General features: G+C 36.2%; 1 protein-coding gene across 4 annotated transcripts in view; it reads left to right on the forward strand.

Moving 5' to 3' along the window:
• The first annotated feature begins 1482 nt into the window (after window positions 1-1482).
• Window positions 1483-13613, forward strand: part of kcc (solute carrier family 12 member kcc) — a 334603-nt gene continuing 322472 nt past the window's right edge. For 2 of the 4 annotated variants that reach the window (XM_069505270.1, XM_069505294.1), the window contains exons 1-2: window positions 1483-1839; window positions 10985-11278. In XM_069505270.1, the coding sequence (XP_069361371.1) occupies window positions 11158-11278 (121 nt within the window). In that variant the 5' untranslated portion in view covers window positions 1483-1839; window positions 10985-11157. Of the gene's footprint in view, window positions 1840-10947; window positions 11279-13613 lie in introns of all 4 variants that reach the window. The other 2 variants (XM_069505276.1, XM_069505297.1) reach the window with 2 other exon arrangements.

The raw sequence follows: 13613 nt of genomic DNA on the forward strand, positions 1-13613 counted from the left end.
ACGTTTCACACCCCACCCGTTGCACTATTGTCGTACTGTCGTACCTACTCCTAGCACAAGCTTGACGCTTAGTTGGAGAGGAAAGGGGAATATTAGTCATTTAACATGGCTAATATTCTTTAAAAAAAACTTAATTAATTATTTATTTTGTTGAAAAAAAAATCTCTTTCTACAGGAATGGTCGACTCAGTAATGTGGAAGTAAAGTAGGTAGGTATATCTTCTAAAGACATTTTTATTTATGTATTGTTCATTTAAGAAAAAAATTCTACGGCTGCTGAATGCTGAATAAAACGACCGGACGAAATTAGCATCATGAATAGAACAGAAGGTCTTTGTCTCGTAGAAGAAAATAAAAAGCCACTATCATTGCTCTACATACGGTACTTTAAATGACAATAAGTCTATAATAATTTTCATTTTTTTTCATTTTTGAAGTCATGTTGTTTACCTAAGTATATCTATCTATATCTTTCATTTTGTAAGGTGTATCCTAATGCCACACATTAAATAAGTAGTCAAAATAATATTATGTATTTTTTCTATATGTAGGTACCTACCGGTAAACAAGATCACTTCAAAACTCAGAGGATTTCAGAGGTTTTTTACCTCACGATAGTTTAAACACTGAAATACTCGCGAGTTGCAAGTATTTGCACTACACTAAAATACTTGCAAGTATTTTAAACTCGCGAGTGTTTAAACTGTCGTGAGGTAAAAGCCTCTGAAATCCTCTAAGTTAAACCCTGTGGAAACCCCCCCGGATGGGTTCGAAACTAGTCGGGCTTGCGTCGTCTTAATACGAGAGTAAGTATAGTCGTAACAATCTATACTTATAAAACTCGCGAGAAGTTATGAAAATAGGTAGAAAGCACGATAATGTAGATAATGGTTAGGTATGTAGGAGCCGCATATGAATCGGAAGTAACTGAAAACGATGTGACTTTATAAAGCTGAATAGAGCAAGATCCTACATTAAAAGTACCACACTAGCACTACTCTATCCCACACATTTTGTTTTTCAGAAAATAAGGAACTTCTGGCGGCAGTAGGACCTTGCACCATGCGTGGTAGGAGTAGGTACGACAATTATAGTGCAACGGGTGGGGTTCCGAACCGCCGACCTTTCAGATTTCAGTTTACTCCTTTTACGGTTGAGCTTAATTGAAGCTTATACTAGACTTTATTGCAACGGACTGGATATTTTCAGGATCGCTGCAATAAAGTTCGTTTCACCTAGTTTCCCTAGTGAGGACGCTTGACTGAGTCCCTGCAAACGTTTGCATACATAATTGCCCCTTTTTACTGCAAAATAGGTCGCTGTAAACAATCACACTGCCACAAGTCGCAACATCAGCTCCTGCGATACTTTAGCACACTGTTATAGAGCAACATGTTAAAGTACAGTACATACACAAGTGTACAGTGTAGAATTGCGCGGAGAGTCGGCGCGATAGACGATAGCCAGACGAGTACGGACCGTCGCGCGTCGCACGCGTCCCCTGGCTGCTCTGTACGGCCTGTAAACTCGCGCTAAATACGCTGAAAAAGTACACCAAACTATCAACTTGCTGTCAACCTAAACATGTGTAGTTCTTAAGTATACTAACACCAAATAGGGGTGCCAACTGCCCAAAACAGTTGAAAATGTTACTTGATACATTTCACATGCAACGGAGTGCGTTTTATGTAAACAAATAATCGAATGCGTTTCGATTGACGATCGATGTTGACGTTTAAGGTTAAGTTTGTTGAACTTTTTTCGCACACGTCGGCTTCGCGGTGATGTGAGGAGTCCACTAGCTAACTAGATTAGATACGCTAAGCTGTAATCATACAGGTAAAGGACGCGAGATGTAAATAGTGGACGCTGCCGCTGGCGCCGAAAATGTTTCATTCATTCCGTATAAGGACCGTGGTACTTGGTCAGTGCTGAATGCAGTGTTATCTCGTTAATCATCATAGGGTGTTAGGGTTGTCACTCAGCTGTGATTTCACTGGACATGACCTAGGTATATAATATACAATTTTCAGAGCTTCAATTTAGGCACGTGAGTAATATAATCTGTTTTAATAAGAAGACCGATGTCACATGAAATATAATATTGATGTTTATTCAGCTTTAACGGTGTATCTAATTAAAATTAATCGATCTTACCCCGGCTTTGCACGGCCTTACCTTCGTGTTTATACCTATGTGTAAGAAACCTTTTCCAGAGATCTCTATTCAGATATTAGTGAAAACTTATGCTAAGTAATTCCGTTTAGCACTTTTTGAGATTAGGGCTTTCACGCACAGATAAAATCGATATACTTATACTCATATAGGTAGGTACATAGTAGGTATATAGTCTATGATGATTAAAAATTTGATGATAAGGAATTTTGATTTTTGATTTTTCCGATAAAAAGTAGCCTAACTATATCCAGTTCTTTATATAGATACTACTTAACAATATTCTCATGCAAAAATTACTTCGATCCGTTGCAGCATGATTGAAAGACAAATCAACAAACAAACACACTTTCACATTTTATAATATTAAGTAGAATGTTCAATACTTGATATGGATGGATAGTATAATTTCTTTTTTACGGTTCCCTACCTCAAAAGGAAAAAAAGGAACCCTTATAGGATCACTTCGTTGTCTAAAGTCTGTCAAAAGTACGATTTTATTCCTTATTTTAAAGGTAAACCGTGAAGGTAAGATGGCGAGTGAGTTCCCATTTTGTTCGGGCTAAAAAATATAGGTAGGTACCTACTACCTACCTACTTAGTAAGATTTCATTCGAAATTGCATGAAATTCCTACGTTTACGAGATTTCGAACGGAACGACTGTGTAGTTCAAGGTGAAATCAACAATGAATTATTATGCGTTGCCGGTATGGCATAATACGACCTAGTGTGCAGAATAATGATGACTGGCGTTGGTTTCATATTCTTATGCCCTAACAAAACTATAGTAAAAAAATATTTGCTGAATATATTTAGCACTTATGTTACATACAGTAGGTACATACCTATTACCTACCTATTATGTACATACCTACTTTAATAGTTTTTAGGTATGTACCTACATTTTTTTTGGGTTCCGTACCTCTGTCTGTCTGTCTGTCTGTAAAATGTGTTCATGAACAAATATTACTATTTTCAACTTTCAAACTAAAATTACCTACTATACGTGGGGTCTCATATGAAAGGACTTTACCTGTAGGTACATTCTAAAACAGATTATTATTTATTTTTAGGCATAGTTTTGATCTATCGTGCAAAATGTCGACAAAATACGATTGTAGTACGGAACCCTCGGTGCGCGAGTCTGACTCGCACTTGGCCGGTTTTTTTACATGTGTTCGCCAGAAGACTCCCTTCGTCGCCCCTTCGTTCGCGAGCAGAAGGGCCTCGTGCTTTACGAAAACATTTTAGGGATAAGATAGACAAAACTGCGTGGAGTCAGGGTGATTAGATTTCGATCTAAGCTACTTAGGTTAGTAGGTACCTACTACATATTCCAAAATTATATTTGACACTTCCATTAAAAAATGCGCTAATAAAAAACTTGTTGGCGTATATTTTTTACTATCGAACGATCGCTTGTGGCCATCTAGTCACCTCCAATATTTAAAGTTAGAACACAATATACCTACTTTCTCTGGTCTAATTTTAACCATTGCCTGGTTATTTGATAACATAATATTGTTTTTAATAAACACAGGAAGGCGCGACGTTATCACAATCACTATTAGGCACCTATCCATTTCGACAGACATAATATTTATACAATACTTTTTGACAATTAAGTATAGTACTACGTCATACAAACATTATTTTGATAGAATAGATAAGTACATTGTTCGTTTATAATATGAGTGAGTGTTAGGTAACTCACTACCGGAAGGAATTTATTAGCTCAAATGAAAATTACGAATGTAACGTGTAATGTGACGTCATTATGACTCAACCTTTAAAATTTAAAGGTTTATACACACTAAACAGAATAAAATCCTACTAGTTAATATTATAAACTAGCGACCCGCCCCGGCTTCGCATGGGTGCAATGTAGATACTAATGTGGTGTCATTGCCTCGGAAACTCTCAAATGAGGGTATTTTTTTCCGACCAAATTCACATTATTTCAATTTCTCTAGGGATCTCTAATTTTTGGAGAATTAAACTATAGCTATAAACATTCCTCTTGAATCACTCTATCTATTGGTGAAACCGCATTAAAATCCGTTGCGTAGTTTAAAAGATCTACGCGTTCATACATACATACGGACGCGGGAAGCGACTTTATTTTATATTATGTAGAGACGTGGAGGATTTTTAAATAGCCTATATCCACGCGGAAGAAGTCTTGGACAAAATTGATAGGTAAGCTGACTTGGGGTAATTTTGACAGGAATTTCCATGAAATGATCTATTTATTTAGCGTCTTTATTTAGTAAATTATATAATTTTTCTTATTAGGTCCATTTATGATATATTTAGCCTAGTGGATAGGACGTCTGCCTTCTAATCGGAGGTCGGGGGTTCGATCCCGGGCACGCACCTCTAACTTTTCGGAGCTATGTGCGTTTTAATTAATTAAATATCACTTGCTTTAACGGTGAAGGAAAACATCGTGAGGAAACCTGCATGCCTGAGAGTTCTCCATAATGTTCTCAAAGGTGTGTGAAGTCTACCAATCCGCACATGGCCAGCGTGGTAGGCTATGGCCAAAAACCCTTCTCACTCAGAGAGGAGACCTGCGCTCTGTAGTGAGCCGAGCCGGTGATGGGTTGATCATGATGATGATGATGCTGATTTATCTCTCTTTACATACCCAAAAACATACTTAGAACACGTTCAATAAGTCTAGCAATCTAGGTATCTCAATAGTGTTCAAGCCACTCAAACGATGTAGGTACTAGGCACTCACCTTCTACTACATAGTGCAACGAAGTGACAAATACGATGTGTCACTGGGACCGCGTTGGTACGGTTCAGTGGATTGAAGACCTAATATATTCGCAGGTAATTTCATGTCTGGTATCTTGTTTTTTTAGTTTATTCTAAAAAGTAAAACTGCTTAAGTTCTTAAAATCTTCTTAACATGTCACCTATCAAAAATCGTTCACACAAAACTAAGTTTTAAGTTAAAGTTAAAGTAGTTTAAAGTAAACCTTCATTCTTAAAGTCGGTTATAAATTCAATCTAACACACTTATAAAAGAGATTACACTTTTTTTTTCACTCCCATAAAAGTTCTTTTAAGAACTTTGATGGGACTGAACATTTTCATTTTATTCGAAACCGAAACACCGTCCGCGTGGATTTAGGTTTTTCGAAATCCCATTCATTTTCCGGTATAAAAAGTAGCTTATGTGGTAATTTAGAGTAGGATAATAAATAATAATCTATCTCCATTTCGAAGTCATGCCAAAGCCAAATCCATAAGTAGTTTTTGTGTGAAAGTGTAACAAACATACACATACACACGCTCTCTCACGCACACACACGCACACACACACACATACAAAATATCACCTTTATAATATTAGTGTGATGTGATGTGATTAGGACAAAACAATTAGGTAATTTAAAGTGTTTTTCGAAAATAAAAGTTGAGGGGTTTAGTAAAAGGATTACCTACTTAGGCAAAATCCATTTGGCAAACTCTGACTCAAACGGAGATTATTGCAATATCAGATTTAACGAACTTCTTAAAAACATGAATATTAAATTATGTGAAAATATTGACTTTTGCTATGCAAAGCACATTATATTATGTTTATTTAGGTGCTCTTAGCTAAGTCAAATATCTAGTTAACTAGCACCTACATTGTAATGAATTATCATTGAATTATGTCTGTCTGTGATTATTTTTTGTTTTAGCCTTGACCTCGAAAGAAAAATGACCTTCTTGGTGACTCCTGTTATCATCCTCGGTGAATCTCGAAATGGTCAAGTAACTTAATTAATTCAAAAGGCAGTGTTTTTCCCGCTTACTCTCACTTAGCAGAGTTCATTGACGACGCTATCGAACCTATTATGTGTGTTGGCGTAAATCTGTCATTTAGTATGGATTACGTCGTTATTAATTGATCTTAATTTTAGCCCCTGAAATGGGCTTATAGGTACGCTGGAAGATGTGTGCCATATACAACACACACAGCTATTTTTTGTACTGATTTAAAACGCCCCACCGAGCGTACCGGGAATTAAAATTTACACTTTGTGTCGTATGCATTCATGTTGAGAATAATAATTGATACTATGTCTCGTCACTAACATTTAGTTCCGAGTACGCTCACGTGACGCTCACTGCTGCTATCGGCACCAAAATGGCGAAAATCAAGTTGCTTCATAAACGTAAGGCAATCCAAAAATCCAGCGCGTAAATTAATAGACGTCGATATTGGCTGATTAAAATAACTTCAGGGTCATGATTTTTAACTTACACTCAAAGCACAATTTTGGAAAAAAGTCACAATCAACAAATATAGATGTATTGCGCCAACGCATTCGGATTTGTTTATAAGTCCCGCAAATTGCTACTGCGCCGGAACCTTGTCTCGTTAACATCGAAATGACGTCATTTTGGCGTCAACTGAAATAAAAATATACCTACCATCAGCTCGAGACTTCAGTCTAGTGCTGACGTCACGAAAATGGCGAACACGCGCATTAGCAATTTGCGGGACTTGTAGAATGAAAACATCGAGCATGTACTTACACACTCAAAGGACTAGCAAGGGCTGCATGCAGATACTATGACATGTTCGAAGAGTAGGTAATCTTCATAAGTAAAACTTAGAAACCTAGAGTTTCCTTTTTGTATGAATGAACCTAAAAACGTCATTAGTATATGTAAGTTGTCTGGATACGTATGCATAGAATTTTCTAAACTCGTCCATTTAACTAACTAACTAATTAATCTGATTTTGTCTTTCTCCCTGGTTTTAATTCTGCTTAAGATCCTGCTGGTTAAAATGTTTTAAGAAAGTAGGTTGTTACAGTAACTAAGTCGCTACAAGAAGGTTCTTAGCAAAAAAACCAGACGGTAAAAGCTAGTTTCTGCAAAAAATCAATATTCAATGGGATTTCCCCAAATTCGTCAATAGAGGATTTTCGAGTAAATATTGTACTACTCGGTTTATGTGTTATTTTTTTTTTACATTTCGGAGAATGTATATAATTTTAAGTAAGTAGGTAGGTATTTTATAAGGTAAGTACCTATACTATTTAAACCACTTCAAAAGTATTTTTATTGTGCTGGATCTTTTTTATTCATTGAATATTATCGCAAAGATGCACTCTATATTGTAAATGAAGCATAGCATACCTAGTAGAATGATAGAGTCATAATATCAAATCGTGACCTGGCATAAAACACCTATGCAAACACAATTCCAATTATGCAAACATGATACCTGGTAGGTAGCTCCAATCTATTTGTTAGGCATGTGCAAAAAGTAGCCTAGCCTAGTATGTCAATCTCCAGGTCTTTGACTATACCCATGCAATCAATCCGTCGCTCCGTTACGACCTGATTGAAGGACAAACCAACAAACAAATACACTTTCGCATTTATAATTAGGGTAAGGCTAGGTAAGGGTACTGATATAATTTTCGGCGAAACAAGTTGCATTACTGACGTTGCAATCAATGTTATCTAGTGTCGATTCACAGTGCGCATACAATTACTAAGTTTCATCAACAGTTAATTAACCCCGGTTTCCAATACATATCAATTGATCGTCATCTGGCGTTTGTATACCTATAAGTCCCGCAAATTGCTATTGCGCTGAAACCATGTCTCATTAACTTTGAAATGACGTCATTTTGATGTCAGCCGAAATAAAAATATACAATCAGTACCCGTAGTACAAGATTTTACGTCTCACCAAACCAAACCAAATTCGAGAGTCGAAATACTTCCGCGTTACAGTAAACTGGATCTTAAATGCATTGTTTTAAAGCTCAAGTTTGTCTACACTTCTACAGCCAGCGCTCCAAGTGGAAACATTGCGAAATTAAAATCAGTGGCATTGAATATTTGACTTCAATTCAAGGCTGTTTAGGTCCATTTTACTGTAACGCGGAAATATTTCGACTCTCGAATTTGGTTTGGTTTGGTGAGACGTAAAATCTTGTACTACGGGTACAGCTCGAAACTCGATAAAGGCTGCGAATACAACGCAACATAACCACAAAGCCAGGAAAAATACCTCAGTGATAGTATCATTTTTATCTGTTAACATAAGGCTTCACTGTAGTACACTTTGTACAGTTATCAGGATATCCATAGGATTATATTGGACATGATAACAGCTAATCCAGGTTGTTAAATTATATCTATCAATGTACTCAACATTTGTAGGTAAAATACTTATCGTTTAATACAAACAAACCCCTTAAAAAGTGTGTCACAGTGACGATGAAAACTGAACGATAGGGGGTCATATTTAGCGCGCGCGTTCTTGTGTTGTACTAACTGTATTCTATACTGTTGCCTACGAAAAAGGATAGTATTATTTTTGGACCATTTTTGGACTTTTAAATTACTTTTAGTTCACAGAATGTGTGCAGCCGAATTAGTATCTATCAACTTTTTCCCGTTTTATTATTATCATGGTAATTTTCCCAAGCCAGTACGTATATAAGTCCCGCAAATTGCTATTGCGCTGGAACCATGTCTCATTAACATTGAAATGACGTTTTTGACGTCAGCCGAAATAAAAATATACCATCAGCTCGAAACTTCAGTCTAGTGCTGAAGTCACTAAAATGGCGGTCTCGCGCATTTGCAATTTGCGGGACTTATAGAGTGAATTTTTGCGTAAACAAACACAAACTTGTGAGCTTATAGAATTTAGATTACAATAATAAATATAACTCGCATTGATATCCGAAAAATGTTAAGATGAAAAATATATTATACCTACAGAAAATATTTAAAAATAAATCAGTCGATAACCGACCGTGTTGATTTATTCAAAGGCCTAGCAGTCTGAAAATATCCAAGGTCCCTTTGAGTGAAGAATCGAATTCCTCTCAGATACTTCACGGAATAAAATAAGTTTAGGATTTTTCACGAAGATTTCGAGAATTGTCTTTTTTAATACTTATTATGACTTATTCTGCTGTATTCGAAAGTTTTCATTTCATTAAACGACTTTAAAACTGTCATTTTTTTCTTTAATGAAGAGGAAGGAAGATAGAAATAAAATAAAATCATTAATTGAACTTGCCGCGTCACGGCTCTGCCGGTGTGCGTTACACCTAGCTCTACATAGTCCGTACTCCAATAATTATGCTAACGAAGGAAAACCTCACTGCGTCATTCGGTTTGTTTGACTTTGACCGCGCTCGCTGATCTCGAAAAGTGCTAAACGAATTTTATTCAAACTTTCATCAATAGAATCTTTCTAACAATGAAATGAATCGAAATGATTCTATACTAAACATTTTAATACCAGGCACGTGAAGCCGGAGCACGTCACTAGTTACTAAAGCTTCATAATTCCCTTAAGCCAAATAATATAGTACGGCATAGTAACATGCCACAAGGCCTCTACAAGATCGCATGTAGATCAGTACCTTTATTATAAATGCGAAAGTGTGATTGTTGGTTTGTCCTTCAATCACGTCGCAACGATGCAACGGATTGACGTGATGTTTTGCATGGGTATAGATAAAAACCTGGAGAGTGACATAGGCTACTTTTTATCCCGGAAAATCAAAGAGTTCCCACGGGATTTTTAATAACCTAATTCCACGCGGACGAAATCGCGGGCATCAGCTAGTAATATAATAAATTAAAAAGTAGCAAGAATCGTCAGTAAATTTCCACTTGTAGCATGCCGCATTGTCGCATGTTGTCGCTTCGACGGAAAACAGCCATATGCATGCGTTGAATTGACAACACAATAACACATTTAACATTATAAATAGTGATATGTACACCATTTTATAGCTGAGTAAACACATTGTTCTTTGAAAATATCATCAATTAGGATACTACCATAAATATTAATTGCATATTATTATTTAGTACCTAGAATAGAACAAAATAATAAATTTATATATTTTATAACGTATTGAAAACTAATCTCTACAGAGTACCTATTAGGTAGTTATTGGCCACGATAAGGAATCATGATTTTTCATGACACATTAAAATTTATTTTACACAGTTTGTTGAGTTTGTTTCAGTAAAATATACCTACTTTTAAGTAAGTAATTTTGTTACACTTTTTAAATTATCACTTTTACTATCCTTACTTCCTCTACAAAATGTCTAACTTCAGAATAAAACAAATCCAAATTACTTATAGGTACTTTTGTAAAGTTTTAAACCTACTTAGTATACCTACTACAGGTTTTGGTCTTGAGTAGGTATATTTCATTGCTAATTGTTTCATCATGGGTGGACCTTGGCTTGGTCAAGCAAACTTCTCCGTCTTTTTTCCAGTTCCGAACCCCTAAAACCCTCATGCCACTCCATCAATCTACCGAAGACAGAAGGTTTTCGGATTTTTTTCCTTTATTTGTGCTATAAAACCTACTTACCTGCCAAATTATATAGGTTGCTATAGGTTTTCTTGACAGCCACGACAGACAGACAGATGGACAAACAGAGAGACAGACAACGAGTTGATCCTATAAGGATTCCTTTTTTCCTTTTGAGGTACGGAACCCTAACAAACACATTAGAATAGGCATAGTTGTAACGTGGAATTGGTTTATGGTCGTTAATTTTTTTACAATCATAAATAATAGTGGTATTATTATGAAAATTTACTGTAGTTAGTAATTTGGCCATAAAATAACAGTCTATTCGTACCTATGTAGACCACCTCGTCACGGCATGGCACTGATCAAATACCTAGTTTCTTATGCAAATATTTCAAAACCTGAGACTATTTGGTAAGTATGACTAACGTTATATTTTAAAAACAGCTTAGCGAACTAACATCCTCTTACATTAATGCTATAGTGACTATGACATTATAACTGTGAAAATCTTTAAAACTATCATATCTTTAACATATCTTTATGTAGACAATAAACATATCCAAAATATAAACATACCATATCAGTGTTTAATCTCTTTATCGGATTATATAACGGTAAGTTATACATAAGTGTAAGTGTTATAAGAAAGTGAAAATGTCGGAACGCTTCAAGGTGACTAAATTCGATGAGCCTTCGGGCAAAACTTTCAAGAACTACGGTGCTACGTCAGCTGAAAATGACGTGGAGCTGAAAGGAAAGCTGCTGCCGGATTCAGGTATGTTCACTTCATTTCACTTTTGTTCACTTATCCACATATTCCGGTTATATCGAATATGTTTTTACCGGTGTACTCTCCATGGCCCATGCTTGTTTTAAGTCAAACGTGAGAGCATGCTATTGCAAAAACATTTAGGTACGGGCGGGGCGTACTCAAGAGCGAGATGAGTGAGGAACGCGTATCAACGTTTGGTATTACCAATTAAGTTCATTTTTTGCAAATTAATTAATTTTTTTTTAATAACCAAAGACATTTGAAATTATTATTAAGTAAATTTTGCCTTAAAGCCAATAGTTTTGAAATGTTGAAGCTTCTTACATGGTTTACTTACGCATCACGAAGTTGGCTCATTTGGCTTGTTGCGAAGTTTTCAAAATAAATATAATTTTACTAAGTGAGTATATTTATTGTTTTTAACAAGCGTTATATTCTCTATTCTAAGCTGTGATAGCCTAGTGGTTAGGAAGCTGTGATAGCCTAGTGGTTAGGACGTCCGCCTTCTACTCGGAGGTCGGGGGTTCGATCCCGGGCACGCACCTCTAACTTTTCGGAGTTATGTGTGTTTTAATTAATTAAATATCACTTGTTTTACCGGTGAAGGAAAAGATCGTGAGGAAACCTGTATGCCTGAGAGTTCTCCATAATGTTCTCAAAGGTGTGTGAAGTCTACTAATCCGCACATGGCCAGCGTTGTAGACTATGGCCAAAACCCTTCTCACTCTAGGAGACCCGTGCTATTTAGTGAGCCGGCGATGGGTTGATCATGATGATGAAATTTTTGCCTTAAAGCCAATTAAAATTTTAAAATGTTGTAGCTTCTTACATGGTTTGCTTACGCATCACGAAGTTGGCTCATTTGGCTTGTTGCGAAGTTTTCAAAATAAATATAATTTTGCTAAGTGAGTATATTTATTGTTTTTAACAAGCGTTATATTTTCCGTAATAATTTTTACAATATTTTATTTTTATTTTGTGTGGGTTAATTATAAAATTTAAGCATGATAATTATTATTATTTGATAAAATTCTCTACATAGTATTTCCAGTAAACAAATAAATGGCGTCTAAAATTAATAAGTAACGGAAAAATAATGACTTCCATGGTCGTGACGAATTAGCATAAAAATATAGGTACTTAGGTAGGTAGAGCCTAGATAATATTATGTTAGCTATTCAGTCCGTATTCAGTGGTATTCAGCTGGCACGAAAAGATTTTTTAAAATTCAATGACAAGCTAGCCCTTGGTTGCAATCTCACCTTGTGGTAAGTGATGATGCAGTTAAAGATAGTAGTGGACCAGCCTGAAAGGGCAGTTTTTATTAACGCCATTGCAATCATCATAATAATCGGTATCTACACGGCGTCGTACCTGCCCAGAAAGAAGAATGCCAGTCAGATGGGTTAATCTTGATGATGATGATGATGATGATAAGACTCACGGGCCTAAGCTGTGGGTTGTCGTTAGTGTTAGGCTGAGATCTATAGAGTGCACTTTGACTTTGCTCAGACTTAAGATCGAGTTAAAACGAGACAGATTTATGTGAGAGATGTAGCTCTGTCTCGTTTTAACTCTGTCTTAAGTCTAAGCTAAGTCAGAATGCGCTGTATAGATCTCACCCTTAATGTTAAGATTTTTACAAAAAAGAAGGTATACCTATTAGGTATACCTAAACCTTATTGCAGAATCTGGCTATCTGTTGGTGGAAACTGAAAAACTCTGGAATCCTTACACTAGTTTCTGAGATAAGCGCGTAGGTAAACTGGACTTTGTTTTATAAATTGTAGTGACAGTAATGTAATGGATAGATTATGACGTAAGTAGGTACCTACTTGTCGATAAACTATTAATTACACTTCACTAGTTTCACTACATATTATGTGACGAGTGATTGTTATTTGACGATCGCAAATATTAATCAAAGTTGAGTACGCTCGAAGTGGATTACATACCTACCTAGTTTAGTGATCATGTCGATCATATTGTACTATTGTAGAACATCCACATAATCTAAGTTGCATCCATAATTCTTCTTCTCAATCGATCACTCTTGACAGAGTGGTCGTGGGCCGTGGCTATGAATTCTTCACTGCTGCTCGTGCAATCTCCCTCCAGCGACTTCTGTTGGTCGCATTATGTGCACACACGAAGACAGGCGGGTATGTTGCAGAGCGAATTAAGTCCGTCCACCTAGTTGAGGAACGCATTGATAATAATCCATACTAAATTTTAAATACAAAAGTGTGTCCGTCTTCTTGTCTATTACCTTTTCGATTAATCCGTTTAGTCGATATTGACAAAAGGCTAAAGATAGCTTGCATCTCGGAGACGTAGG

Source organism: Maniola hyperantus, chromosome 2, assembly GCF_902806685.2.
Source record: "Maniola hyperantus chromosome 2, iAphHyp1.2, whole genome shotgun sequence".
Taxonomy (NCBI): domain Eukaryota; kingdom Metazoa; phylum Arthropoda; class Insecta; order Lepidoptera; family Nymphalidae; genus Maniola; species Maniola hyperantus.